Source organism: Petaurus breviceps, unplaced genomic scaffold, assembly GCF_028583685.1.
Source record: "Petaurus breviceps papuanus isolate PSGF00001 unplaced genomic scaffold, PetGlider_PUasm1.0 90760, whole genome shotgun sequence".
In the NCBI taxonomy this organism is placed as follows: domain Eukaryota; kingdom Metazoa; phylum Chordata; class Mammalia; order Diprotodontia; family Petauridae; genus Petaurus; species Petaurus breviceps.
The window spans coordinates 12,333,085-12,359,455 of NW_027187338.1; the positions used below are offsets into that span (position 1 = coordinate 12,333,085).

Sequence of the window (26,371 nt, forward strand, 5' to 3'; positions counted from 1 at the left end):
TTGTTATTCCCTCTTTCAGCTATATTTGATCCACTGTCCTTGTTTAACCCTTGGAAACAACATGAGCTACTTTAGCCACCACCACCAACTTTGTTTCTTTAGCAAAGTCACATGAGGGAACAGATTCCAGAATGTAATAATGCCAGTTGGAGAGAATGGCAGTCTCCCAAAGTTAGCTTTTCATGCCCGTACATTTGGATCCAAGGTAGGAGAGGGTTTAAGGCTTTTCTTTCTTGAAGAAGCTCTTCCTTCTGATTTTCAAGTGACTTCTGGCTCTAACTGAAGTCATAGGATCACAGGATTTAGAGCTAGAAAAGGGACCTTAAAGATCTAGTGTAGTCTTTTTGTTTTATTTGCTCAAGGTCACAGTGAGTAGTGGCAAAGCTAAGGATGGCACCCTGGCCTCCTGACTCCCAGTCCAGGGCTCATTCTGTTGTATTGTGCTAAGCTACTCTACAACATCCCTGGCTGAATTAGTGTCCTAGAACTTTAAAGTTCTCAACACTTGCTTCCCAAACAGTTTTCTCTTGAGTCAATGATCAATCAATCAATATTTATTGAGTGCCAATCACATTTAAGTCACTGCAGGGATACAAAGATGTGAAAAGACAAGTCCTAATCTTTGTATGCTTTTGGAAAGCTACATGTAAAGTGGAAATTTGGGATTGATTTTCACCATCCTTATACATTGAGGTTTTTGGTTAGGCAGGGGTGGAGAACCTGTGGCCAAACTTGAAGTTTGGATTAGAAATTCAAATTTCCAAGGGCCACACTTGAGGACTTAGAGGGCCATATGTGTCCTCGAGGCTACAGGTTCCCACCCCTGTTTAGAGGATAATTTTTTTGCATGGATCACCAACACTAAGAATGCACCTGTGGCTCTTAGCTGTGGATGAATGACCTGTAAGAAACAATGCACATTGCAGGACCTGACATTGGTACTGGGAATGGTACTGCTTTAATAGAAAGTTAAACTTTCAGTAGAAACAAAATCCCTGAAATTGCAATGATAAGTCATTATCAGGGATTTATTTAGCTCTTTGAGAGCAGCATCACAGTTCAGAGGCTTTACAAGTAAGTCCATCCAACCCCCATCCATGCACAACATCTTGATGATTTCCCCAACTAGTGGTCATCCGATGGCCTTTACTGGTGCCTCCCAGGATAGGAAAGCACATAGAGAAGGGAAAGTCTCTGCAGAGCCTCTGAAGTATCTTTGAGCTCAGGTCTGGAGCTTACAGAGCTGAGATAGCCACTGGTCAGGGACTTGTCAAGAACCCATAAAATGTGTATGGGGGACAATGCTGGTAATGTAATAATGATAACACATTTGTCATCATCAGCACTTTAAGGTTTACCAATTGCTTCCCTCACAATACCTCCCTCTTCCACTCCCTAGAAGACTTTCCCAAAGAAACTGAAGCCCAGAGAAGTTAGTTACTTGCCTGAATCATACATCTAGTAAATGTCAAAGGCAAACCATTTCCCTAATTTATTGGTGCTCACATTAATTCACAAAATGAGGTATAGCTAGGGGTGTACCCCTAGTCTAGTACCCCAGTTTCCTAAGATAATGGAATTTACATAAGAAAAAGCGTGAAAACAAAAGCATAACAATGTGCCAATGTCCTGACATCCTGTCACACAAATCAAGGCATGGTAGGATTTCTACACCCTCTGCACAAAGTCCAACTTTCCCTCACAGTGGGCATTGTCAAGACATTTGTAGTGGGTAAGATTTCATAGCTAATCTCCTAGGCTGAAATAGCAGCTATAATACAGCATGTTATTAGCCCAATCGTCAGCATCCATTCCCGTTCCTCTAATTGTCCTGGTTATTGAAGAACTTGGATGCTTTCAAGGTCACTGGGTTTTTGGAAGTAATGAGGCCTAGCAGGTCTCGAAGGGCTTCAGATTCATCTTCCTTATTGGGCAGATCTTTAGATAAAAGGTAGGCTTTCACAGCAAGTTCATGAGCCTGAAATGAAATGGAGAAAAATGAAAGAAAATTGTCACAGGACCTTAGATTGTAAGCTCCTTGAAGGCAAGGAACTATTTTTTGGACTTTTTTTGTATTGCCAATGATTAGCATGGCAATAATACACATTTAATATTTATTGAATTAAGATTTTAAGATGAGATAGAGAGGGGGACAATATCATAGCTGTAGAACAGGAAAGTATCTAGGGACTATAGTCCACCCTCTCACTTTACAGAAGTGATGGTCCACAGAGGAAAGGACAGCCAAAGGTCACAGGGCCAGAGCCTGAACCCATGTCACCTTACCCTTCAACCTGCTCCATTTCCAACCTGGGCCATCTTATCCCTCCTTACTCAGCCTGGTGGTCCCCAGGGACTTATCATTCTGTATCAGTGTTGGGCTTTAGTCCAGCTTCGATTCAGAACTCCTGAATTCATATGATCCACCAGTCTCAGACTGCCCCAGCAGTAGCGACAACAGGGTGGACCATTCTTTCTGGGCCAAACTTTCCATTAAGCCATACTTGTAGTTCTAGTATCTGATTTTGTGATTTTCTAGCCTCCTTTGAAGGTGAAATATCAATGATGACTCTGTGAAGGCTCTCTGACCCCCTCTGTTTCCTGCAGAAGTAGGATCCCCTCTAACGAGGCTCCCAGGCATTCCCACTCACCCAAATTTTCTCCCAAGTAACTTATAACAGACTTTCTCTGTGAGACCAATCCTGATCTTAAAATAACTGAAGCTGCTTTGAGTCTAGGATGTGTGTGTCTGTCTGTCTCTGAGTGCAAACGTGTGCAAATTCTAATGCAGTTGGAAAAATTGAGACTGAATTTCAAGTTTTCCCTACTTTTCTATACATTATGACACCACAGAAACTTGCCTTGGATAAATTCATCATTAGGTAATGAAGCATTGCCACCGTTTTCAGGATTTTAAGAGTGACCACTGACTTCCCTTTCTCTGTGTGTTCTCGGATTTCCAAGATGGTTCCCAGGATGTGAACTGCTTCTGCTTCCTGAGGTTCATCTGCATGAAAAGTAGATTGGTTAGGAAAAGCTCTAAAGTAAGACCCTGGGCACCCCCCTGGTCCCTGCCACTGAGAAAGAGTTTCACTAGTTTTCTGACAGCCCTAAGACAGCTGTCCTCTCCAACAGCCTAACCTTCCAGATCCCTCCAGTCCTTCTACTCCCTTTCAGCGACACACAGTGTTGAACACACACCTCTGATCTTGTCATCACCCAAAGGTTCCACTTCTACGATCAAGAATTCTGAAACTATTTTACCCAATCGTAGCCTCCCATCATTCCACCTCTACACCTTAATCTTTCTGAACTCATTTTCTTTCTCATTGTGACTTCAGTCTCTCTAGCCCTCAGACTTGCCTAAGACACATCCCTGCTCTGGCTCTACCACATGGTTAGCCTGGTCAGCTCTATACTAAATATATTGTACTATGCTGTGCCAAACTATACCATATCAGACCATACCATGCCATACACACCACATACCACACCATATTATACTGTACCATTACCATACTATACATATACTATACTATATGTGCTCTAGGTTTCCTTGCTCCCTTGTCCTTTGACTGTTCATGCATGGCTAAACACCAATCCAGGACAACTCCCACCATCTGCCTTTTCCAGTCCTTCAGAATGAATGAATAAAGCATTTATTAAGTGCTTACTGTATGCAAAACACTGTGCTTTGTGCTGGGGATACAAACAGAAAAGCAATATTATCCCTGTTTTCAGAGAGCTCACTTTGGGAAGACATGACATATGGCAGGTTTTAGCTGCAAGTCAGATGGAAATGTCCCACTGTCTTTAGGGCCCAGCAACAAAGCAAATGGCAATGCTTATTCTTTAATGTCATTTTCACTGATAAAATCATATCCATTTCTGTTGTGGGACTTTGGCAGCATAAACTTTCTTTTCTGCGTCTTTGATAGCTGTGGCTGTAGTACCTACAGGAACAATTTTCAGGCTATGTCTCTACAAGGATTGCTTCCCACGATGATGTCTGAAGGCCCTGGGCTGGAAGCATTGCACCTGCCAGCTTTCTTATGTTGTCTCATATGTATTCTTTGGTCACATCATCAGTATATTCTGTCTCCCCAGCTATTAAAGCGTTGTATGGAATCAGACACCATGAGTGTTCAATAAATTCTGCTGGCTGCAGAAAGGTAGTTTCATTAAAATGAACTAATTCCTGGATTGACCTTGGCAGACATACTCTGTGGGTCAGTGAGCTATGTAAAATGGACCAGTGTTCTGAGTTCCAGTCTAGTTACTGGAAAACTCTATTCACTTCCTGTACTTCAGTTTCCTCATCAATGAAATGGAGGAAATAATATCAATAAACAGTATATTCAGTGCATACTTGTCTTGCTCTCACATCAGCTGAGAATACAACGAATGATATCATTGCTATTTTAACAAAGCACACTTACCTAAACCCATGTCATTTTCCAATTCCTTGGCCAAGATATCTGTTGGTTTCTTGAGAGCATGCAGCTGATTTTGAATGTGTTGATCTAAAAATGTATGCCAGATATCAGTTACCTGTGAAAGAGAGAAAATAAAGATAAGCTATGTAACCATGCCACTTGCCCTTCACTAGTTAACTCTGGACAGCCAGGGAGTTAGTTTGGTATAGATCAGCTTCTGGTCACATCTTTTTACAGGGTGGAGATGGCTTTATTCTTAGAAGCCTGAAACTACTGTGCCCTGCCTATGCCAGACCAAAGCAGGTATGACTTTGTATGGGTATTAATAGGCAGAACTTTACCCCTTTAAATACACAAACTACTTTCATTTTAGACATTTCTTGTGGAAATCTTTCTAAAAAGTATTATTTACTTCCTTGTCTTCTTAGACAGAAGATCTAAACCTTCCTTTCTTGTTGAGGGCATCGCTAGCCTCTAGGTCACCCAGGTAATATGATCTCACTTATTAATAAATATTGAGAACTTGGTGGAGTAAAGCAGGGACTTGACTGAACTCTCTCCCAAAATGCCTCCAAACACCTTTAAAGAATGCCTCAAAACAAATTCTAGATCAGCAGAACCCACAAAAGGATGGAGTGAAACAATTTTCCAGCCCAAGACAACTTAGAAGGTCAGAAGGAAAGGTTTGTTGCACTAGGGTGAAAGTGGAGTAGTCCAGCAGAGGTTGCGCCAATATAGACTGAGATTCAGCAAACCAGGAGCAGGCCTTGAGGGTGACTGAGTCAGTGGCAGTAGTGGCAGTTTCCAGACTTCTCAGCCAACAGAAGGTAAAGGAGTCGGACGACTGGTCAGAAGTAGATTTCAGGAGTCCCTTTGCTGACACCAGAGGCAGGACCTATTGCTTTACCTCTACCTGGGTCTGGGTTGCAATCCTGGCTCTCAGTCCCAGGAAGAGGAGGAAAACTAGCACGCCAGAGTTTGCAGCCACAGAAAAGCTGGGATCCTGGTTACAGCTCCAGGGTGGAAAAGAGTGCTTGTCGTCACTCCCAGACCAGTGCCCAGTACAGGAGAGTAATAAACACACCTCTCCCTAGATCATACCACCTTGGGAGAACCAAAAACTTACAAGTGCCCAGAATTATCTCTAAAAACAGCTGCATATTTAGTATAGAGTTAAAAATCAAGAAATAGGCTGGAAATGAGCAAACAATAGAAAGGTCCTGACTATAGAAAGTTAGTGTGGTGACAGGGAAGATCAAAACAAACGCGAAAGAAGAAAACAAAATCAAAACTCCTACATCCAAAGCTTCAAAGAAAAATATGAATTGACCCCAGATCATGGAAGAACTCAAAAAGGATTTTTAAAAATCAAGTAAGATAGGCAGAGGAAAAATTGGGAAGAGGAAATGAGAGTGATGAGAGAAAATCATTTAAAAAAAGAGCCAACGACTTGGTAAAGGTGGCATAAAAAATACTGAAGAAAACAATACCTTAAAAACAGAATAGGCCAAAAAAGAAAAGAGACACAAAAATCCTATGAAGAGAAGAATACCTTAAAAAGCAGAATTGGCCAAATGGAAAAAGATATACAAAAATTCACTGAAGAGAATGCCTTAAAAAGTAGGATTAGTCAAATGGAAAAAAAGAGGCACAAATATCCACTGAAGAAAAGAACTCCTTAAAAAGTAGAATTGGCTAAATAGAAAATGATGAAAAGACCAGAGTTGAATAGAAAATCTGACTTTCAACCATAAGACTCAAGAGAAGCATAAAAAGGTAAACAGGAAAAAGAAATCATAAGGGTCTCAGGAAGGTTATATTGTTTACATTCCTACCAGGGAAAATGATGCTTGTAACTCCTAAAATCTTTCTCATTATTAGGGCAGTTAAAAGGAGTATATATAGAGGACATGGGTATAAGTTGCACATGAAGAGATGGTATCTAAAAAAATAAAATTAAGAAGGGAGAAAGAAGAATGTACTGGGAGAAGGGGAAAGCGAGAGGTAGAATGATCTCACATAAAAAGAGGTGCAAAAGAGTTTTGACAGTAGAGAGGAAGATGGGGAAGTGACCAGAGTAGGGGTTAGGGGGGAAAGCATGCAAGCCTTACTCATCGGAATTGGCTCAAAGAGGGAATAACATACACACTCAGTTGAGTGTAGGAATCTATTTTACCCTACAGGAAAATAGGAGGGGAATAGGGTAAGAGAAGGTGGTGGGTAGTGCTGATAGAAGGGAGGGCAGATTGGGGAAGGCAAAATTAGGAAGCAAAACACTTTTGAGAATGGACAGGATGAAAGGAGAGAGAAAGTAAGATAAATGGGGGGAAAATAGGATGGAGGGAATTACATAGTAATCATTACTGTGAAAAAAAAGTTTACAGCAAGTTTCTCTGATAAAGACCTCATTTCTAAAAAATATAGAAAATTAAAGCCAAATTTATAGAAATAAAACCTATTCTGCAACTGATAGTCAAGGGATATAAATAGGCAGTTTTCAGACAAAGCAATCAAAGTTATTTATAGGCATATGAAAAAATGCTCTAAATCACTACTGATTAGAGAAATGCAAATTGAAACGACTTCAAGCTATTACCTCACAACCTGTCAGACTGGCTAATATGACAGAAAAGGAAAATGACAAATGTTGGAGGGAATGTGGGAAAATTAAAACACTAATGCATGATTGGTGAAGTTGTATACTGATTCAACCATTCTGGAGAGCAATTTGGAATTATGTCTAAAGGGCTATAAAACCATGCATACCCTATGACCAAACAATACTACTCCTAGCTCCATGTCTAAAAGAGAAAAAACAAAAAAGAAAGAACTTATATGTACAAAAATGTTTGTAGCAGCTCTTTTAGTGGTGGCAAAGAATTGGAAATTGAGGGGATGCCCATCAGTTGGGGAATGGCTGGACAAGTTGATGTATACGATTGTGATGAAATACTACTGTGTTATAAGAATGATGAGCAGGATGTGCTCAGAGAAACCTGGAAAGAGCTACTGATACAAAATGAAGTGAACAGAACCAGGAGAACATGTACACAGTAACAGCAATATTGTATGATGATCTACTGTCAATAATTTAGCTATTCTCAGCAACACAATGATCCAAGACAATTCTGAAGGACTTATAATGAAAGGTGTTGTCCATCTCCAAGAACAGGCAGAAAATGAATCCAAATTAAAGACACTTTTTCTTTAGTTTTAAAATTTTTCTTGTTTTTTTTTGTCTGTTTTCTTTCACAGCATGACTTAGATGGAAATGCGTTTTGCATAACTACACATGTAAAACCTATGTCAATTTGCTTGCCTTCTTAATGAGGGGAAAAGGGGAAGAAGAGAATTTGGAACTAAAAATTTGAAAAAAAGAATGTTTAAAATGTTTTTACATGTAATTGGGGAAAAAATAAAAAATTAAATTAAAAAAATAAATATTGAGAATATGACATATTGTATAGTTAGACCTGGAGTCAGGAAGACCTGGGTTCACTACTCACTTCCAATATTTATTTGATGTGCAGGGCAGTTAGGTGGCAGAGTGGATAGAGTACTGGCCTTGGAGTCAGTTCAAATCTGGCCTCAGATACTTGACACTTATTAGTTGTGTGACCCTGGGCAAGTCACCTAACTCTGACTGCCTCGCCAAAAAATAAAAAATTTTTAAAAAGCTATGTAGCCATGGGCAAGTTACAAAACCTCTCTGAGTCTCAGTTTCCTCACCTTTAAAAGATGGATGATATCTGTAGTAGCCATTTCCTATGGTTGTTAGGAGGATCAAATGAGGTAATATAAGTGAAATACTTCAGAAACTAGAATATAAATACCAGCAATTATTATTTATTTGAAAAATGAATATAATTAAATTTAAAAATACTCTTCATTATCCTGTGCTATAATATAGTCATTCTCTCAGGCACTATGGAGGAACATACCACTGTTGACCAGTATACTGAGCCCAGATTTCCATGCTTTGTGAGCTCTTACCAGTTTTTTAAAATAATTATTCCCTTTACGTTATCCCTTGCTTTTGCTATGTGCCTATAGAAGGTCTTCTCTTTTCTAAATGTGTTGCTTTTACATTTATTAAGAGACAAGATAACTCATCTTGTTAGATCCATGGGTAAACTATGAGTTAGTATATTCTGAATGATGACCTAAGGGACATTCTTATAAGTGGATGAGCTTTATTTAACATACACAGAGTGTGATATTTTGGAACATTTAAATTTATTTTGACAAACCATATAGGTCTTTTTGAGTTTACTTCTGAGTAAATACTAATTCGTTCAGCAAACATTTATCAAGTGACTATAGTATGTTTGATCCTAGGAGGTTAGAAATATAAATGACATGGTTCCTGGCCTCAATGCACTTATAATCTAGGCATTAAAGAGATTCATAGATAGTAGAGAACAGTTGAGATTTCTGGATGAGTAACCTACAGGTAAGTGATATTATTATAACAAATATCTGTTTGAATATATTATTTTTAAAAGTATGAGATCTTAAATATAACATTTCAGCATGCAAAAATATCTTGTATTCAAAGAAAGGGAAATTGGAGCCCTTTTCATTTTTCTTTATCCTTAATAGTTTTTATACATAAGCAATTCTGTTGTTGTTCAGTCATTTTTCAGTCATGCCCAAGTCTTTGTGACCCCATTTGGGGTTTTCTTCACAGAGATACTGGACTAATTTGCATTTCCTTCTTCGGGTCATTTTACAGATGAGGAAACTAAGGCAAAAAGGGTTAAGTGACTTGGCCAAGGTCACATGGCTAGTCAGCCCACACCCTCAATTCTGGTGCTTTCCCCGCTCTTCTTCCCTGTCCATCCTGTAGATAGCTTATTTACACATGTGACTTCTTGAAGGCTGTCTCCTCCATTAGACAGCGAGCTCTCAGAGGTAAGGGCCATCTTTTGCCTTTCTTTGCATCCCCAGCCCTTAGCACAGGTCCCGGCATCTAGTAGGTACTTAATAAATGCTTACTGACCAACTTATCCAAATGAGATGAATGTAAATGAATGATAGTGGATCAGGCTCACCAGGACCCAGTTTGTGCCTACTCACCTTTGCGTACAATGAGCCTGCTACATCCATCTTCTTCTGGTGAAAGAATACGTTAGCCATGAGGAAGTAGGCTCCTGAGGTTCTGATGTCTTCTGGTCCATAGATACAGCTGGCAAAATAAATCTGAAGAGGCGAGGAGAGATAGCAGTTTGGGTACAGCCTCTAGGGAGTTACTGAAGCAAGCCTTTGGTTGCTAACATCTTCACGCAGTGAGAGTGAATCAGTAAGTCTTTCCCGATTGCCTGGACCTAAGCAAGGTGCTCTAGGAACACACACATTAAAAAGCCATTTAAGACATGGTCTTTGCCGTGAGTGAATCCACCTGAAGACACATGTCACAGAAAACAATGAGGAAACCATAGCTTGCATTCTCATGTGTCACTGTGGCCAGAAGGCAGTGGAAAAGACATTATCAAGGACTCATGATTAGAAAAAAGAGTTGGCTGGGCTGGCAAGCCAGAATGAGAGATGAGAGATGAAGAGCCTCAGAACAAAGATCTGGGTGCAGCCTTTACGAAGGATTTATGGAATGACTTAGACAAATAGCAACCTGCTGTGGAGGGACAGTGGAGGAGTGCTGGCTTCAGAGAGAACACAGCTTTTTATATATAGGTATAATACAGTTAGTCCAAACCCAAGCTTCATATTAGGGATGGAGAAATGGTGAGGTAGGGGTACTGTCCTTGCCCTTCCTCCTTTCCCTACTGAGAGCCTGGAACACAGTAGAGATGGAAACTAGGCACACACTTGAGTCCAGAAGTGTCTGCTAGGCAGGTAAGGTATCAGAAGCTAGGGAGCTAGAAAAAGATAGCATCCTCAGCAACTAACATTATAGATAATACACAAGACATTTTCTGGCAACCAAGTTCCCTTCAAGAGCTATATTACAGATAGCAGTCCTTTGCTACAGTTCTGCTGCCTTCCCTTCTCCCAGCAGTTTGATAGTATTCTCTCTCCCTGGTATGGGAGCCTCTGAGTCCTATTCTTGGCTAAAGACATAGGCCCCTGGTTCTGGGCAAAGATGTTATGCCAGGGGTCCTACCAGCCTGCCAATATTCTACAGTGTAGAGGGCAGGTGAATCAACAGTTGGAGAAGGAGCTCCCGTGAGGGGCTGCTGCTATAGGCTGATGATTGAAGGAGTAGCTCCTGACTGACCACATGGCATGGGATCTCTGGGCAAGGGGAAAAGCACTGAGCCAGGGGCACCTGAGATCCAGCTCTGATGCTTTATAGCTGTAGGACCATGCAGAGGACACTGCCACTCTCTGAGCCTCAGGCTCCTTATACATTTCCATTCTCTACCTCATGGGGTTGGTGTGAAGAAGGCACTTTGTAAACCTCAAAGTGCCACAGAATTGTGAGTTATTATGATAACTTTTATTAGCTTTAGATTATGGAAATGTTACATTGAATGATCATATAGAATAGTCCCACTTCCAGAAAGAATGTCACAAGACAGACTAGCAGAAGTCTGGTGAGGAGAAGCATGTGAGTACAAAACTGCTTTAGAAGATAGTTTTGTTGAGCCTGTAGACAGCGACAGTCTAGAGGAGAATCACAGATCAAATGAGGGCAGAGAGGAAAAAGAAGTTTGGAGAAAGGAGACTGGCTTTTGGGGAAGGCTTGTCATTGTAGGAAAGGGCACTGAGACAACATTCTAGGATATTAGAGGAGGAGGACAAATGAGATCTGATTTGTGCTAGTGGCCCAACTCATACATTTCGAGGGAAAACTCAGAAAGTAACTAAAAAGCGGAAGAGGTTCCCTCCCCAGAGAGAACAGAGCGCTATAGAAATGTCCAGTGACCAAACTGCAGCTGGACAATTCTAGACACTTCCCTGCCCCACCTGTAAAAGCCTAGAGGACAGGTGAGGAACTTCCCAAGAGATGAGAACTGGACACACCAAAGGAAAGCAACTATGGCATGTAGCCTGGGTCAAAGTGAAGGAGTGTGCCCTGTAGACTCTCTCCGCTTGGGAGGTTGGTCCCTAGACCAATCATAGAGGATGTTTTCCTCTACATTTTTCACAGGCCACCAGAAATCCTTTGGTGGGCTACAGGTTGTGCAGTTCTGCTTTATAACATATTGACTTTTCCTACTGGGAAGAAGGTAGAGTGAGGGCTAAGATTTGGAGGAAAGAAGAAAATTGAGCAGGTTAGAAGTGAAGCTCATAAATAATGGATATTTGTTCATTTATTGGATTTCTTGCACATCTATAGAGTTTGCAAAACACTTTCTTAAACACAATCCTGTGCAATAGGAAGGACAGGATCTGTTATCCTCATTTTACAGATGAGGAAACTGAGGTTCAGAGAGGTTAATTTGACTGGTCAAGGTCATATACCATGTTTCCCCGATAATAAGACCTATCCCGAAAATAAGCCCTCCCCTTACTATGTAAGATTCCTCTAAAATAAGCCCTCCCCCGAAAATAAGCCCTATTGAGATTGCTACTGTAGTGAAGGTGATCCCCTGCGCTACATGCTACATTACGGTACCCTCTGTACGGAACGCACGCCGCGCTCCGAGCTGCATCCAATCAGAGCTGCAGCAGTGAGCGTGTCATCCTGTTCTTCCCCAGTGATTTGCTTGCTGGTACATTTTTTTGTTCACATTTACCTGTTTATTAAAATTGCTGTCAATGTTCATTAAAATAAGCCCTCCCCTGAAAATAAGCCCTCTGGTGTTTTTCTGTCCAAAAAAATTAATAAGACAGTGTCTTATTATCGGGGAAACACGGTAGTTAGTAAATCTCAGAGCTAGGATTTGCACCCAGGTCTTTTGATATGTAATCCATAGCTCTGAATGATACTACCTTCATGCAGACAAGATATTTTCTCCCATTTAACAGAAAGAAAATTGAACCCCAGAGGTTTCAATGTGTGACTTGTCTGAGATCACATGAACCTGTACAGATTCAGAACTGGAGAGGTCCTTAGACATCACTTAGCCCAACCCCCCTAATCCTACAGGAAACTGAGACACAAAAAGTCCAGGTGACTTGCCCATGATCATACAGCTAGTAAGTGGCTAAGGCAGGATTTGAACCTAGGCCTTCCTATTCCAGCTCCAGGCCCTACCCACAAGACCATGCTGCCTTTCCACTCAGTGAATCCATGGTGAAGGGGCAATAATTTCCCTTCTCGCCAGATCTCTTCTTATGACTTCTGATTCAAGGCTGGCAGCCACTAGAAGGGTCCTCTGTCCTGGAGGCAACTTTGAATAAAGTGATGAGCCCAGAATTGTACCCTAGACTTTGGCATGAGGACTATGCCCCTGCTGATTCCTGGCTCTTTGAAGAGCGCAAGAATGGGAATGAGAAGACCCAAGTTCTATTCTGCATCTTTGTTCCTGACATGCTATGTGATCTCAAGTGGGTTACTTTCCCCCATCTGTATCTAAGTGTAGGTAACTATAAAACAAGGGGATTGAATTAGATGATAGAGTTCCCTCCAGCTCTGACCTTCTTTAAGTCTCTTGACTATATCTGGGCTCTGTAGTTTGGCCTACTCACATCATTGGCCAAATGATAACGTGCATCTTCATAGTTTTCTTTAGCTGTATAGAGGAGCCCCAGGTTTCGATGCAGGAGAGAATGAATTTCATTGTCACAATCAGTTGACTTGAGAACAGTCCACTGGGCTTGGGAAAGGTATTCCTCTGCCTGAACAACGTGGCCAAGACCTGACACAAGGAAAAGAAGGCCCTGGTGTACTTGCCAGCCAATGTATTTGTGAAGAATTATGAAATATATTCCTTTATGGTGAATTCATACATTTATGAGCTTTGGTTAGTAAATATTTGTGCAGAAAACAAATTCACTTCTATATACCTTTGCCTTTTTAATAGAGAAGAGCTAGCTGGTCCATGGGAGGCATTATAATGCTATGTACAAAACACAGAAGGAGAGTTAGGATACCTAAACTTTAGTTCTGGCTTTGCCATTAACTCATGATGTTTCCTGCCCCTTTGCAGACTTCAGTTTTCCCATCTATAAAATGAGAGGGTTGGGCTAGGTTAGTCTCTATGGTTCTTTCTAGCTTTGATGTTCTATTATTAAATGGAATGCCAAAGAGAAGACAAATCTCAATAGAAGAGGATTTAATACAATGCAGAAAATAGGAAAGGTTGGCCACCCAGGCCACAATGTAGCCATGCCTGAATGGCCCCTGATCTCTGCTATGTAGCTGTCTATTTTATAGATAACAAGGGCAAAGAAACCCTTTCTGGAACTCTTGGATGACTCAAAATACTGCTTCCAGACCTATGTAAATTCTGCTATCTTGCATTTCTAATGATAAAATATCTCTGGACTTTAGTTCAAAAGTGCCATTCTTATTAGCATTCTGTTATATCTTAGTATAGATGTTCATTTTAGAAAAACACTTGTGCATCCAGTACTTGAGCAGGTTAGAACACTTGAGCAGGCATCATTTCATTTGATTTTCACAGCAGATTGATGAGGGTTCCCTGGGTTGATAGCACAGTTCCCATTTTACAGATGAGGAAACTAAGGCTTAGAGGAAAAAGTAACTAGGCCAAGGTCACAGAGAAGCTAGATAGAAGCCTAGTAGAACTGGCTTTCCTCAGAGGCCTGATGAGGGCCTCTAAGAACCATTCTGCCAGGCTACATACAACTTTACTGAAGAGTGGCTGGAATCCTTGCCCCTGAAAGTAAAGGTAGGGGAGATAATATCATTCCCATGTTAGACACAGGTGAGGTTCGTGAAGAATACACAGCTCACACAGTCACACCATGCTAGAACCAGAACTGGAATCAAGGCTTTCTGATCCAAGCCTGGTCCCCTGGCCCAGGCTGCCAAGGCAGGTATTTTCTAATGAATGCAGCCCAATCAGATGCTCTCTTTATACTCTGACACTTCCCGTCCCCTGCCACACTTTCATTTCCCTCCATAAACCTCTTGCTTCTTTCCATGCATGCATGCTTCCTATTTTTCTCATAATCAGATCTCAGAATTAGAGGCAGCCTCAGGAGCAATCTAGTGAAAAGCAGAGCTGAGTAAGAATTCAAACCAGAATATGCCTAACAAGTGGCCACTCAGCTTTGGCTTGCAGACCTTTAATGAGAGGGAGCCCGCTGCTCCCGGAGGCTCCTGTTCTATTTCTAGAAAGTTCTTTCCTGATGCATTTCCTATTTTTTTTCCTCTGATGATAACAGGAAGGCGATGCCATGCCATGTAAGTGAACTGGATTTAAGTGAGGCAGGGCTGTGCAAGGTCACCAGCCTCACTTTCCCCTCCAGACCCATCTGGGTCCAGATATAGATCAGGATGACTGGAGATGGCCCAGGATGCAATGGGAGACCCTGGTCCTTTTAGGCTAAGGTCTTTTCAGGTTCTCACTTTGCATGAGGTAATACCCATTCAGTGAATAGGTCTCTTTAAGAAGTGAGCCAAAGGATGACCCCTTTAATTATGTGTGTGTGTGTGTGTGTGTGTGTGTGTGTGTGTGTGTAAAACTGGAGGGGAAGACCCTCCAACCTGAGGGTTGCTGGCCAAAAGAAAAATATTTACTATTTACTATTTACATTCACTCTGTGCTAGGAGGGCAGGGATCTACTGTCCAATCTATGAGCTCCAGAGTGAATTGGGTTTAAGCTTGGTCTTTGAGAAAGAAATCTAGCCAGTAAACCCCAAGTTAATGAGGCAGCTTTCAACCAACAAAATGTCCTTCTTAATAGGATAATCCTTCACCTGGAGGATGGTCATCTACCTGAGAGCCAGTGTGGCTTCAGAGAGAGCCAAGGAACAGTCAATATGGTGTTTGCTGCCCAACAACTCCAGGAGAAATGCTAGGAGCAGAACAGAGAGGTCTGTGCACAATATTTGTAGATCTGACCAAGGCTTTTGATAACTGTTAGTTGTGAGGTTTTATGGAAAAAATACATCAAAATTTGGTTGCTAAGAGAATTTCATCAGCATTCTATATCAATTTCAGGACAGCATGCTTGCCTGGGTCCTGGATAATGGACAATGCTCTGGTGCCTTCCCAGTCACTAATGGAGTGAAACAAGGCCATGGGCTTGCTCCCATGCTTTTCAGCATGATGTTTTCAGGCATGTTGTCTAATGCTTTCAATGAGGATGAGCACAGCATCAAGGTCAACTTGATGACAAATTCTTCAATTTGAAAAGGCTACAGGCCAAGACCAAAGTGGAGGGAGGATTGGTGCATGATTTTCTGTTTGCAGATGATTGTACACTCAATGCAGCCTCTGAAGCTGAGATGCAACAAAGTATGGATCAATTCTCTGCTGCTTGTGCTAATTTATGCCTAACAATTAACACCAAGAAAACCAAGGTGCTCCATTAGCCACCACCACACCATCCATATGTGGAACCATGGGTTACAGCAAATGGAGAAGTTTTGAATGCTGGGGATAAGTTCACTTACCTTGGTAGTGTACTTTCCAGGGATGTACACATTGAAAATGAGGTTGACACATGCATTGCCAGTTAGCTCAGTGTTTGGGAGGCTCCAAAAGAAGGTGTGGGAGAGAAGAGGTATTAGACTGACTACCAAACTGAAGGTCCACAGAGCTATTGTGCTGACCTCATTGTTGTATGCTTGTGAAACCTGGACAGTCTGCCAGCATCATGCCAGGAGACTGAATCGTTTTCATTTGAATTGTCTTAGGAATATTCTGAAGATCACCTGGCAGGATAAGGTACCAGACACTGAGGTCCTTACTCAACTAAACTGCCAAGCATTTAAACTCTGCTTCAGAGAGAGCAACTTCGATAGGCTGGCCACATTGTTTGAATGCAAAATGTATGCTTGCCAAACTCACACGGGCAAGCGTTCACATGGTGGTCAGAAGAAGAGATACAAGGACACCCTCAATGTCTCTTTCAAGAACTCTAAAATTGATTGTGTGACATGTTACTGGCACAGGACTGCTCAGCATGGTGTACCCCCATCAGAGAAGGTACTGTGCTCTATGAGCAAAGCAGAATTGAAGCAGTTCAAAGGAAACACAGGATGCACAAACTTAGAGTATCCACCTCAAATGTTAACACAGATTATTTTTGCCCTACCTATGGTAGAGCATTCCGAGCTTGTATTGGTCTGATCAGCCACAGCAGGACACACTGAAACTTAACTTTAGTATAGTAATGTCATTTTGGTCCTCTTCGAGAATGAAGGACAATAATCATATAATCATATACCGTGATTTCAAGGCTTTTCTCCATCTTGGCTGTCTGCCTCAGCATACTGCCCACTTTATCACTGTCTTTCCTAAAATGGGATACCTAGAACATGAAATGACATTCTAGGTATAGTCTGACTAGTGCAAAATGAGAGAGCTTCTTGCCTCTAAATACTCTGCCTCTCCTGATATGGCCCAAGATTCTTTGTTTTTCTGGATTCACGCTATTGATTCCTAATTAACCTTGCACTGTTTCCCCCCTCTCCCACAGACACACACACACACACAATTTCCCAGGGCTTCTTCAGACTAACAGCTGTCTGACCATTCTTCCCCCATCTTGTACTTGTGGTGTTAATGTTCTGAACACAGATCTAAAACTTTATAATTTTAATCTCCAGAGAATTTCACAATGTTAAATTTATCTCTATAAGATCTATCTTTTCAAGATCTTTTTGGATCCCCACTCTCTCATCCAATGTGTTAGTGCATAGTTTTGCATCACTTACAAATCTGATAAATATGTCATTTATACCTTTATCCAAATTGTTGCTCAGAAACAGTACAGAACCAAGCACAGATCCCTGGGGCATCTCACGAGAGACTATCCAATCAAACTATCAATGACTATTCTTTTGGTTTGTCCATTCAACCATGTCCCTATCCACCTAATTACCCTCTTATTGAGCCCACATCTCTCCATCTTTTCCACAAGTATAGCAGGAGATTGCCAAGTACCGGATGAAAATCTACATAAGCTACCTCTGCATCCTTTCTCTTGTCTACCATTCTAGCAGAAAAAAAAAGGAAACCATCCTGAGAACAGGTATTAATGTAGGACTTTAAATTTTGTTAGCTATTTCATATCAATTAGCTCACTGAAGCCTCACTACAGCCCTGTGAGCTGGTATTAATAGCCTCATTTTACATATGGGGAAACTGAGGCTCAGAGAGACTAAAGTGACTAGCTCCTGGTCACATGGCTCCAAAGTATCTGAGGCAGGATTTCAACCTCCTCTTCCTGGCTCCAAGTCCAGATCTCCATCTACTGTACCATATTACTGAGATTAGTCTGATATGGCCTGCTTGTGACAAAGCTGTACTGTCTCTTTGTTATCACCACCTTCCCTTTCTGGATGTTCATTTCCCATTTTTTAGTGATATGCCCTAGAATTCAGTCAGGAATCAAAATTGATATCATGGATTTATAGTGTTCACACTCCATTCTCTCTTTTTATATAAATTTAGACATTTTCCTTCCTTAGGTCTTGTTTTCCATAATCTTTCAATATCCCTGATAGTAGATCCCAGCAAGGGAATACACATGCCTGTTTTTATACCTGAAGACGTAATTCACCTGGGCCTGGAGAACTGAACATATTAATATTGGATATCAACTCCCTATTAGCCATTTTTGTTTTAGTACAAATAATGAACTTCTTGTCAGAAAAAAATGAAGCAAAATCAGCTTAAAAGATTCACTGAATATCCACTGTGCAGAGATGGGTACTTGGTACTACAGAGGGACTTTTAAAAAGATGATTAATTCCTAACTGCAAAAGGCTGTGTCAGTCTAATTATACAGGCAGGACAGACATGGGAAAATGTCCATTCAAAAAATCATATAAAAGAATAACCAAAAGTTGATATATGCATAGTTATTTATAGGAATTGTTTGTAAGGATGAAATGAGATCATGAAGTTGAAAACATTTTGTAAATTACAAAGCACTGTATGCATGTGAATAAATGTTATTCCACTAATGATGAACCTGTTCTGTGCAAGTAGGAATAAATACTGACCAATGTGGAGTTGCATTACTTTAAGGTACTAATATTTATAATCATTCTGATTTATTCGCCAGGGCCACTGAGATAGAATCCTAACATTAGAGCTGAAAGGGACCATAGGAATCCTCTAGTCCAGCCTCCTCATTTTAAAGAAAAAGAAAACTGAGGCCCAGGTAGGGTCACACAATGACCACTCTCAGGAATTGTTTGTCTTGACACTATTTCAGAAATATGTTAAAAGATTTATGAAAGTCAGATAAGAGCGCTGAATGGTAACCACAACTGGGCTGTCTGGTCCTACATGTTGTCTACTTCCTAATTCTGGTACAATGAACCCTGTGATTCCTAGTACTCAGCTATGACCTGCACTGTAATAGATGCCACCATGGTGATGAAGGTTCATGGACTCTTTGGAGACAATGATCACGTCCAGCAATCATTCCTTCTTACAAAAGGTATCTTGGTGCTGCTGTTAGAGACGGAATCCTGACCTGGAAGTACCATTGGTTTGAACCAATAGCAAGCTTCTTGTGGATATAGATTACGATACACCAGTCATAACTTTAATTGTGCAGAACCCCACTCTGACTTTAAAACTTACCAATACTGGCCTCAGATAACAGCAGGTAAGCAGGCACCAACTGGACTGAATTTAGGCCATATACATTAATGCGGAAACGTAGTGAATGTAAAGCTGCAGGGACAGATTCTTCATGTTTTCCTTCAAAGAGATATTTCTGAGCTACTTTGTAACATAGCTCAATTAAATGCTTCTGTAGAAGAAATAAATACAACATCTCAGAGAAACAGAGAGAACCTTATGCTGCAATTAAGTAAAGACCTGAGGCAGACCTGCTCTGGGATGAGTAAAACCCCCACTGCCTGGGATCCCTCGTCCAGATAATAGTTCCAGGTAACTGAATTTTCTGGATAGTTGAAGGCTTGGTCAGACAAATGCCAAGAACTTTAAAAAACTTGACCATTATGGATTAATAAATATTAACAATTTAACCATTATAGATGAAAATCTTTCCAAAAATAGACTGTATATTTGACTTTTGAAGAATGCTATTTAATCTTTTTTTTTTTTTTTTTGCTTTTTGGAGGGCAATTGGGGTTAAGTGACTTGCCCAGAGTCACAGGGTAGTGTGTCAAGTGTCTGAGGCTGGATTTGAACTCAGGTCCTCCTGACTCCAGGGCTCTCTTTAATCTTTTCTTGAGAGAGGCAGTATGACATAACAAAGTTGGCATCAATCAGAAGATCAACATGCCACATATTGGCTGAGTAACACTTTAACTTTTTGGTGCCCCAGGCAACTTCCTAAGATAACTCTTTTCTGAGCAGTTTCTAATCTGGGTTTCTGGAATTCCCTATATCTGTGAAATCACAGTTCTGGTTTAAAAAAAAAAGAAAAAGAAAAAATATAGGAACCTTTCTAAAATGGATCACATACTTCTGTATCTTCTTCTTAACAAGATACTGTGAGCTTAATTTAACCTTTTCTTGGATGACAAAGTATCCTCATTGTAAAGTCCTTTTACTGTCCTGTGCCATAATTCAGGGATATCTCAAGGTAGGGAGGGCTGTTAGCCCCTATCCTCTGGGGCACTAACCTTCCAGAGAGCTAAGGACGCACATAACACACCTGCCTCTGCAGCAGCTGCTCCCGCCCATGCCTCCGTTCATCTTCTGAATTGTAAAAGGGCATAGTTGTACGCAAGGGGATCAGGAGTTGGCATATTTTTTCATGAATGCTGGCCCAATCAGCTCTCTGATGCGCAGCACCACTGACAAGGAAGAGAAAAGCAGACTTCATCCTTCACTGGCACCTTGTAGGCGCTGAACACACATGGCTTTGGTACCTAGCAGGCACAATGGCAGGGCAGGGCCCCATGGGCTGACCTGCCAAGGCCCAGCCTAAGCCTAAAGCAAACCAGACGTACAGGATGGCCAAAGCAACAAGCTTGAGCACTACCCTTCCTTACTGGTCACAGAAGACTTCAAGTTGATGGCTCAGTGCCCCACTGTGGTTGGGAGGAATGAACCATTCCTTGACGACGGCCTGGGGCATACTACAAAGTAAGGCCCTGCCAGAATACAGAGACAGAGCCACTTTCAAGAAAGAGGCATTATTTACTAGCAATCTGTCATGAAATAGCAAACCCCCTGAAATTTGGAAGGCTTGCGTCCATGTATCCATGTCTTTGCCCACAGCTAGTCTCTCTAGCTAGCGGTCTCACTGATCAACATACTAAAATTTTAAATTCTCTTTTCTTTGGAGCTAGGAGGGAACCATCTTGTAGTAGGATGCACACTGGAGTTAGAATTCAGAATTTGTGGTCATAGCCAAGTCATTTCAACTCTCTGAGTTTTAGTTTCTTCATCTAGAAAATGGGGATAACAATATTTGTTGCACTAACTACCTAACACAAGGTTATTGTGAGTCTCCAACCAGGTAAGAGCTGTAAGACCTATAAATTTTTCAATTATAAGGATTTTTTAAAATTCACTCTAAGAATCCCTTCTATGTTCTTGTTTATTGGTATGGGACCTGAAGGATGCTTGGGGCAGAAATGGTTTTAGACACAGATGGCTTGAGCACTGCATGTACATAGCCAACACGAGTGCAGTATTTTCAAGGTAACAAAAACTTTCCATACATTATTTCATTTATACCTCACATTAACCCTTGTAAAGCAGGGACTCTAGGCTTTTATCCCCATTTTAAGATGAGCAAGCTGAGGCTTTCAGTTAAGTGGCTCATGGTCACATAGCTCTGAGCCCAGGTCAGCCTGACTGCAGAGGAGGCACACTGTCCACTGCCTCCTCCCTGTCCTGCAGTCACAAGGTGACCCAAAAGACCTGCGTTCTACTCTAGGCACTGCTGCTAACTAACTAGCTGTATGCACCCCTTCTGATACTCAGATTCCTGTTCTGTAAAATGAGGGCATTAAGGTTTCTTCCAGGTCTAAAATGCTATGATTTTTTGTAACATGGGAAACATTGCACTGCCCCCTAGTGGCCACCTTAATCCTCTCTCCCTCTCTCTCTCTCTCTTTTCTTCCCCCACCCCCAATGTGTTTAAGTCCAAGAAGAACACTGCTAATGAGGAAAGCTTCTATGATGCCATGATTTGGATGGTGGAGATAGCAGAGAGGAAGAGGGAGGGGCCCTGGAAGCTTCAGCTCTAGATACTGCCTCTCCACAATGAAATCAGCAAGCTGAATGAAGTGTATTTAACTTGGAAGGGGCAAGATCCCCCATGAAAGTCATGTTTTGGTACCTCATTATAATATGGAGGACACCATAAATTCTCCAAGGCTACGCCCAAAGAGCTAAAGCTCCGGCAATGAGTCATGAAGACTTCCAGTCCACATCTGGCAAAACGTTTTATACCTATGGCCTGAGGACCAGCCAAACTAAGTGTAGAGTCAGGGTGCCCCAAATCCTAGACCACAGCCTGTGAGCATTTGGGGGCTGTGGTCTGTGTCACACAGAGAGAAACTAAGCCGATACAATTTTTGATCTTTGGAGCTGGAAAGCAGGATGGAAGCAGCTAACTCTGCCAAAGCACAGCTACCTTCCCCTCCTCCTCCTTCACCCCTGCCTCCATCCCAAATTACCACTTGGATCTCTTGTAATTTTATCTTGTATTTGAAGAGCTTTGGTGGTTTTTGCTGTTTTGGATGTAGAGGTTATCAAGCTGTTTTAAGTTGAAAGGAGTTCATCTTTTTTTAATGGCAAAACAAAGAACTGTAAATAACAGAGTTCTAGTTGACCTTAGTTCAGAACTCTCTTCTACTTTGCCCCATTTCACTTTTGTCCACTGTCCCCTCAATACTTACATACTTCTCATAATCCTTCCATATCAGAGGGGTCCTTGGAGGTTATCACCAACCTCTTGTTAAATAGATGAGGAAAATGAGGCCCAGAGATTGAGTGATTTGTCCAGGGTCATAGAATAAATGGCAGAAACAGGATTCAGACTTGGGTTCTCTCATTCTAAGGCCACATTGTTTCCACTGTACCAGGATCCTAACACTATTAAAGAGTAGGCTTGCACCCCTGGGCATGTCTCATATACCCTTTCCAAATTTTGGCTGCTTCTCTCCTCTCACTACTTCTGACTCATGAATGTTATCTTTACAAATTTATCTCATTAGATCATCACAATCTAAAAAATTCTCCCAGACATCTAGGTGGTTTGGTGGATAGTTATCGATAGGCTTAGAGTCAGGAAGATTTGAGTTCAAATCAAAAATCAAAGATACTTAACAACTGTGTGGGCAAGTTAACCTCTGTCTGCCTCAGTTTCCTCAACTCTAAGAAGGAAATAATAATATGGCACCTAATTTTTAAGGTTGGTGTGAGGATCAAATGAGACAATATTTGCAGAGTACCTTGTACATAGTAGGTATGTGATATAAATGCTTACCCCCTACCTGTCCCTCCTTCATAGGACTAGATTAAGAGTTGCCATACTTCTTGTTCCCCATTCTAAATTCCATGCTCTCCTTCACAAAGCAAAATCACCTCCCCTGAAGTTATTTCAGCCCAATTATACGTAGCTATCATCTGTGCACTTCTAGATTAGGTGTCACACACACAATTGTGGGCCCTGCCCCCGGAAACATTCCTGAGTGTGTGTGAACTAGATTAAAACGTAATTGGGAAAGATTTAACAAAATAAATAAAAATACAATAAAACACAGTTATTACATTTTTAAAATGAAGTCACCATGGCTGCAGGGATCTTTACATATGGATTTGTGTCCCCCATTTCTGTTTGCATTTGATACCACTGGGCTAGATGATAGGACATTTAAGTTGATTAGAAACTAAGTGAATGACAACTCAAAACAGTGGTGGGTTATTCAACTTAACTCAATGAACTTTTATTAAATGTTTACTATGCAGAAGGCACTGTGCCAGATGCTAAGACAAAGACAAAGACAAAACTGAAACAATTCCTGTCCTCAAAGAGTTAACAGTCACTTGGCAGATTTGACATGAATATGTGTGAGTAAGATGGAGGTAATTTGAGTAGGAAGGCTAGCAGCAACTAGGGGGAATTAGGTAGGGGCTTCAAGCAGGAGAGCTCACCTGAGTTATGCCTCAAAGGAACCTAAGGATTCTATGTGTAGAGGTGAGGAGGAAGTGTACTGAAGACATGGTGATGAAAGATGGAATGTTGAGTTTGGGGACAGCTAGTAGACCACTGACAGGCACCTTGAATGCATGAAAGGGAATAACATGAAATAAAGCTCTAGAGGGAGGCTGGAACCAGGTTATAAAATGCTTTAAATGCCAGTTTAAAGACATCAATCAACCAATATTTATTAAGTGCCTATTATATGCTGTGTAGGGGCAGCTAGGTAGTAAAGTGGAGATAATGGGGGTGATGGGACTTGGATCCCTAAAAGGAAAAGACTATGTCTTTGAAAGTAACCCAGACTCATACAGCCCAGTCCCTGTGCTTTGCCCAAGGCCCAGCCCAGATCAGCTCAGCTCAGCCCAGTCCACCTAGATACTCAGTAATCCTTTTAACTGCCCTCTAACTGTGGCTCTCCAACCACTTAACTCCTTTCACAGTCTGCACCTGGCCCACCCAAGGCTACTCACCACTTCCTAATCCCTGACCCTTTTTCCCTTTTTTGTATCTAAGTATCGTCCCATTTGCAGATTCACTAGGAACTCTGTCCACCATACTGGTGTTACAATAAACCTCACTACTTTGACTGAAAGAAGGCCTGAGTGGTTGAATTCTTTCCAGGCAGACCCCCTGTACCCTTACATTTTGGGGTTCCAAGCACCCCAAACTGCAACAGAGGGAGTGCTGGGCCTGGAGGACAGGGAGACTCATCTTCCTGAGTTCAAATCTGGCCTCAGACATTTACTTTGTGACCCTATTCAAGTCACTTCACCCTGTTTGCCTCAGTTTTCTCATCTGTCAAATGAGCTAGAGAAGGAAATGGCAAACCATTCCAGTATCTTTGCCAAGAAAACCCCAAGTGGAGTTAGAAACAGTTGGAAATGACTGAACAACAAGTATGGCATGCACTATGCTAAGTGCTAGGGATACAAAAAGAGGCAAAAGATAATTCTTACCCTCAAGAGCTTACAATCTAATAGGGAAGACAAAAATCAAATGAATATATACAAACACACTACATAGAGAATAAATAGGAAATAATTAACAGAAGGCATTAGGATTAAGAGGAGTTGAGAAAGACTTACTGTAAAAGATGAGATTTTAGTTGGAATTTAAAGGAAGCCAGGGAGGTCAGTAGTCAGAGCAGAGGAGGGACAGCTTTCTAGGCATGGGAAATAGACGAAGAAAATTTCCAGAACTGAGAGACGGAGTGTTTTGCTTTTGAAAGAGCCAGGAGGCCAGTGTCACTGGATCAAAGATTATGTGTCCAGGAGTAAGGTATAAGAAGATTAGAAAGGTAAGAGGGGGATAGGTTATGAAGGGCTTTGAATGCCAGACAATTTTGTATTTGTCTCTGGAGGCAATAGGGAGCCACTGGAGTTTATTGAAGGAGGGGAGGGAGGAGTGACATGATCAGACCTGTGTTTTAGGGAAATCATTTTGATAGCTAGAAGATGGATTGTAGTAGGGAGAGAATTGAGGTAGGCTAACCCATTAGCAGGCTATTGCAGTTTTCAAAGCATGAGGTAATGAAAGCTTGCACCAGCCAGGTGGCAATGTCAAAGGAGATAAAGGGGTATATTTTAGAGATGTTGCAAAGGTGGAATAGACAGGCCTTGGCAACAGCTTGGAAACGAGGGGTGAGAGTGTGAAGAGTCCAGGATTACTCCTAGGTTGTGAGCCTGAGGGACAGGGAGGGTGGTATTGCTTTCTACATTAAAAAAGAAAGGGGTGAGGAGGGTTTAGGGGAAAGGATGAGTTCTGTTTTGGACATGTTTAGTTTAAGATATCTACTGGGCATCCACTTTGAGATGTCTGACAGGAAATTAGAGATGTAAGACTGGAGGTCATTGAGGCAGGAAAAGTCAATTTGAGAATCATCAGCATAGAGATGGCAAATAATCTATGGAAGCTGATGAGATCACCAAGTAAAGAGGTATAGTTATAGAGTATAACCTAAGGTTGTAGAGTGTGATCTGGATGAGGATCTAGCAAAGGAGACAGAAAAGTAGTTAGGACAAGAACTAGGAAAAAAATGATGTCCTGAATGCCCAGAGAGAAGAGAGAGGAGGCTATGTGTCAAAGGCTGCAGAAAGGCCAAGGAGAATGAGAACTGGAGTGAGAATAGGTCATTGGATCTGGTAACTAAGAGATCATTGGTAACTTTGGTGGAAGAGTTTAGGAGAGAATGCGAAGAAAGTGAAGGTACCGATTCTAGGGGCACTTAGAGTAGATAGCCTTTTCTAGTTTAGCTACAAAGGTCAGAAGAGATATTCAACAATAATGCAGATGGAGGGATCAAATGAGAGTTTTTTCAGGATGGGGAGACATTGACATGTTTGTGGGCAGCTGGAAATAAGCAAGTAGACAAGAAGAGATTGAAAATAAGTGATAGAATGGGGATGAGAGAGAGAGAGAAAGAAAGAGAGAGAGAGCAATTTGTTGGATTGCTCCAAAAGGAACAGAATAGGTTTGCTTGAACGTATAGAGAGCTTAGTTCAATTTAGTAAGGAGTAAGGCCACTTCATCACGTGAGACAGAAGTAAAGAAGGTGAGTGGCAGAAGGCATTTGAGTGGTAGGAGATATGAAAAGGGAGCTCAAACAATGGCCTCAATTTTTTTTCTCTAAAATAGGAGGCAAGGAAGGTCCTCAGCAGAGAAGAGAGGGAAGGAAGAGCCATGGCAGGTCTGAACAAGGAATGAAAAGGTTTAGAAGAGCAACTATGGAGATTGGGATATCG

At 41.4% G+C, this 26,371-nt stretch overlaps 1 protein-coding gene across 1 annotated transcript in view; it reads right to left on the reverse strand.

Annotated features, from left to right (window-relative positions):
- Positions 1–389: 389 nt before the first annotated feature.
- Positions 390–26,371, reverse strand: part of ZMYND12 (zinc finger MYND-type containing 12) — a 28,979-nt gene continuing 2,997 nt past the window's right edge. Inside the window, exons 2-8 of the mRNA XM_069068162.1 lie at positions 20,124–20,265; positions 19,079–19,250; positions 13,032–13,201; positions 9,516–9,638; positions 4,440–4,551; positions 2,862–3,007; positions 390–1,978 (exon numbers count right to left, since the gene is read on the reverse strand). Of these exons, the coding sequence (XP_068924263.1) occupies positions 1,823–1,978; positions 2,862–3,007; positions 4,440–4,551; positions 9,516–9,638; positions 13,032–13,201; positions 19,079–19,250; positions 20,124–20,265 (1,021 nt within the window). The 3' untranslated portion in view covers positions 390–1,822. The remainder of the gene's footprint in view (positions 1,979–2,861; positions 3,008–4,439; positions 4,552–9,515; positions 9,639–13,031; positions 13,202–19,078; positions 19,251–20,123; positions 20,266–26,371) is intronic.